Below are 3,915 nucleotides of genomic sequence, written 5' to 3' on the forward strand. Positions count from 1 at the left end.
AATAATGTACAGTATGTGGAAAATAAATGTGTTTTTGAACCTTAAACCGCATTAACACATTTCATTACACCAAATACACAAAATAATGTTCTTTTTAGCAACATCATATGACCCCTTTAAAAAAAACGTCTCCTGAAAAAATCTGAGTTTGAATGATTGAGCCTTGAGTGTGCATGGATCATGACAGAATCATTTTTATTTAAATACAGAATTGTAATTATCATATCAACTATTCTTTTAAGTGATACTGAATCTGTTTTGCTTACTGTACATACAGTAGAGCAGGTTTCTGAATCTTGTCTCTCTCTCTCAGGAACACATGCCGTTGCTGTCGATCTTCTCTCTGGCTCTCGAGCAGGACTCAGAGCAGAGCTGTGGTTTACAACAGGCCACAAACAACATCTACACACACTCATTTCTACAGGTACCACACCTGATCTTACAACACACACCACAGCAGGATGACAGTGTGGAAATAGTTTTGCACATTTCACCTCAAAATACCTAAAATAGAGAAAAAAGGAAATAAATATTTTTATAAAATATAAAAATATATATCTATTTAAAATATTTTTATAACACAATAAATATTATTATATATATATATATATTATATTTAAATGTATTATATATTTTATTATATTATATCATAAATGTATGATTTTATATTTTTTAATGTAATAAATTTAATTTAAATAAAAAAATGAATGCCTAATTTTTGGATCATTAAGAATTAGGCATTCATTTTCTAGATTTTTAATTATCTAGTTAAAATAAATAAATCTTTTTTTTATTTTTATGATACAATAAATATGGTATTTAAATGTATTATTATATATTACATTTATTGTATTATATTATATTTTTAATATAATACATTTAATTTAATAAAAAAAATAAAGCCTAATTTTTGGATCATTAAGAATTTTTTTGCATTATTTCTAATACAGTATCCCTTATGACATTTTAATTTCTCATTGATTTCTTTGGCATTTTGGGTGACCTGGATGTGTTCTTTGCAGCTTTTGTGAGATTTACCCAAGCAGGTCTAATGAAAGAAACAAATAAAATTAAACCTTTCTTTCTCTCTTTTTTTCATTCAGCCCATGACACAGCGCAGACAGGAACATGAGAAGAAGCGCAGAGACATTAAAGAGCAGTGGCAGAGGTCCAAGAGAAAACTGGTAGAGATTCAGTCCACCCTGAACTAACTAAATAACTCAACTAAACCCTGCTAAATCAAGTTAAACGTGTATTTGTGTTCATCAGGCCGATGCCGAGAGTAACCTCCGTAAGGCACGTCACCTGTACGTGAGCCGCTGTGAGGAGTACGAGAGAGCTCGGACAGTGGCCAATAAGGTTGAAGAGGAACAAAGCGGAACAGGAAGTGGCTCAACCACTAAAGCTCTGGACAAGAAGAGGCGACTGGAAGAGGAAGCACGCAACAAGGTCAGCCAGCTCAAACAGGAAATGACCTAACATGAGCTAATTTCACACATTTTGTGTGGGGTGTTAATTCTGACTGTGCTTTTGTGGTCACGTGCAGAGAACCAACATTTTGATGAATAGATTAACATGACACTCTTTATCATCTCCTACATTTTATTTAAATTTTTTTCCCTGCAATCTTTCAATATAGAAATGCCTTCTTATCTGTCTTTATTTGCATAAAGAAAATTGCATTCTTTTTTTTCTTTTTTTTAGGATTATAGGATTTTTAGATTATTTTCATGACAATTGAAGACATTTTTATTGTAATGCAATAATGTTGGTATGCATAACAGTAGTGAGAGTTTGGGATATTTCTGTCATGAAAATAATGCCACAATGCAAAAAACTAAATGGATTTAAAATAGGCTTCATTTTCTTAAAGGAAGATATCATGTCATTTATTTTACTTGATTTTGGGGTGTTTTTATAATATTTATGCAACAATTTTGAGTTACAAGTACTTATGGGCTGTGGCTTTGCCGTTTTTAACTGCTCCATCCTTCAATAATAGCATTTTGCCTACAAAACAGTCAAGTAGACTAATTCATTTTCATGATATATGATGGTTTGTGTCCGCAGGCGGAGGAGGCCGAGGCGACGTATCGCACCTGCATCGCAGACGCCACGACACAGCAGCAGGAGCTGGAGGACGTGAAGGTGAACGTGCTCAAACAGATCCAAGAACTCATCAGACAGACGGACCAGATCCTGCGCGCGGTGAGAGTCATATATATATTTTTATATTTACTATATATATATATATATAAATATATATACATGTATATCAATTTAATTATTGCTTTTTATTTACTTTCTTTAATATAAATATATATAGGTGCATCTCAATAAATTAGAATGTCGTGGAAAAGTTCATTTATTTCAGTAATTCAACTCAAATTGTGAAACTCGTGTATTAAATAAATTCAATGCACACAGACTGAAGTAGTTTAAGTCTTTGGTTCTTTTAATTGTGATGATTTTGGCTCACATTTAACAAAAACCCACCAATTCACTATCTCAACAAATGAGAATATGGTGACATGCCAATCAGCTAATCAACTCAAAACACCTGCAAAGGTTTCCTGAGCCTTCAAAATGGCCTCTCAGTTTGGTTCACTAGGCTACACAATCATGGGGAAGACTGCTGATCAGACAGTTGTCCAGAAGACAATCATTGACACCCTTCACAAGGAGAGTAAGCCACAAACATTCATTGCCAAAGAAGCGGGCTGTTCACAGAGTGCTGTATCCAAGCATGTTAACAGAAAGTTGAGTGGAAGGAAAAAGTGTGGAAGAAAAAGATGCACAACCAACCGAGAAAACCGTTGGATGAAGCCTTATGAGGATTGTCAAGCAAAATCGATTCAAGAATTTGAGTGAACTTCACAAGGAATGGACTGAGGCTGGGGTCAAGGCATCAAGAGCCACCACACACAGACATATCAAGGAATTTGGCTACAGTTGTCGTATTCCTCTTGTTAAGCCACTCCTGAACCACAGACAACATCAGAGGCATCTTACCTGGGCTAAGGAGAAGAAGAACTGGACTGTTGCCCAGTGGTCCAAAGTCCTCTTTTCAGATGAGAGCAAGTTTTGTATTTCATTTGGAAACCAAGGTCCTAGAGTCTGGAGGAAGGGTGGAGAAGCTCATAGCCCAAGTTGCTTGAAGTCCAATGTTAAGTTTCCACAGTCTGTGATGATTTGGGGTGCAATGTCATCTGCTGGTGTTGGTCCATTGTGTTTTTTGAAAACCAAAGTCACTGCACCCGTTTACCAAGAAATTTTGGAGCACTTCATGCTTCCTTCTGCTGACCAGCTTTTTGAAGATGCTGATTTCATTTTCCAGCAGGATTTGGCACCTGCCCACACTGCCAAAAGCACCAAAAGTTGGTTAAATGACCATGGTGTTGGTGTGCTTGACTGGCCAGCAAACTCACCAGACCTGAACCCCATAGAGAATCTATGGGGTATTGTCAAGAGGAAAATGAGAAACAAGAGACCAAAAAATGCAGATGAGCTGAAGGCCACTGTCAAAGAAACCTGGGCTTCCATACCACCTCAGCAGTGCCACAAACTGATCACCTCCATGCCACGCCGAATTGAGGCAGTAATTAAAGCAAAAGGAGCCCCTACCAAGTATTGAGTACATGTACAGTAAATGAACATACTTTCCAGAAGGCCAACAATTCACTAAAAATGTTTTTTTATTGGTCTTATGAAGTATTCTAATTTATTGAGATAGTGAACTGGTGGGTTTTTGTTAAATGTGAGCCAAAATCATCACAATTAAAAGAACCAAAAACTTAAACTACTTCAGTCTGTGTGCATTGAATTTATTTAATACACAAGTTTCACAATTTGAGTTCAATCACTGAAATAAATGAACTTTTCCACGACATATAATTTATTGAGATGCACCTGTAT

General features: G+C 35.7%; 1 protein-coding gene across 1 annotated transcript in view; it reads left to right on the forward strand.

Moving 5' to 3' along the window:
* LOC107552676 (minor histocompatibility protein HA-1-like) overlaps positions 1-3,915 on the forward strand; it is a 26,795-nt gene that overhangs the window by 18,501 nt on the left and 4,379 nt on the right. The window contains exons 9-12 of the mRNA XM_016234618.1: positions 314-424; positions 1,104-1,184; positions 1,270-1,449; positions 2,071-2,208. Coding sequence (XP_016090104.1) covers positions 314-424; positions 1,104-1,184; positions 1,270-1,449; positions 2,071-2,208 — 510 coding nt within the window. The remainder of the gene's footprint in view (positions 1-313; positions 425-1,103; positions 1,185-1,269; positions 1,450-2,070; positions 2,209-3,915) is intronic.

Source organism: Sinocyclocheilus grahami, unplaced genomic scaffold (assembly GCF_001515645.1).
Source record: "Sinocyclocheilus grahami isolate Dianchi unplaced genomic scaffold, SAMN03320097.WGS_v1.1 scaffold456.1, whole genome shotgun sequence".
NCBI lineage: Eukaryota > Metazoa > Chordata > Actinopteri > Cypriniformes > Cyprinidae > Sinocyclocheilus > Sinocyclocheilus grahami.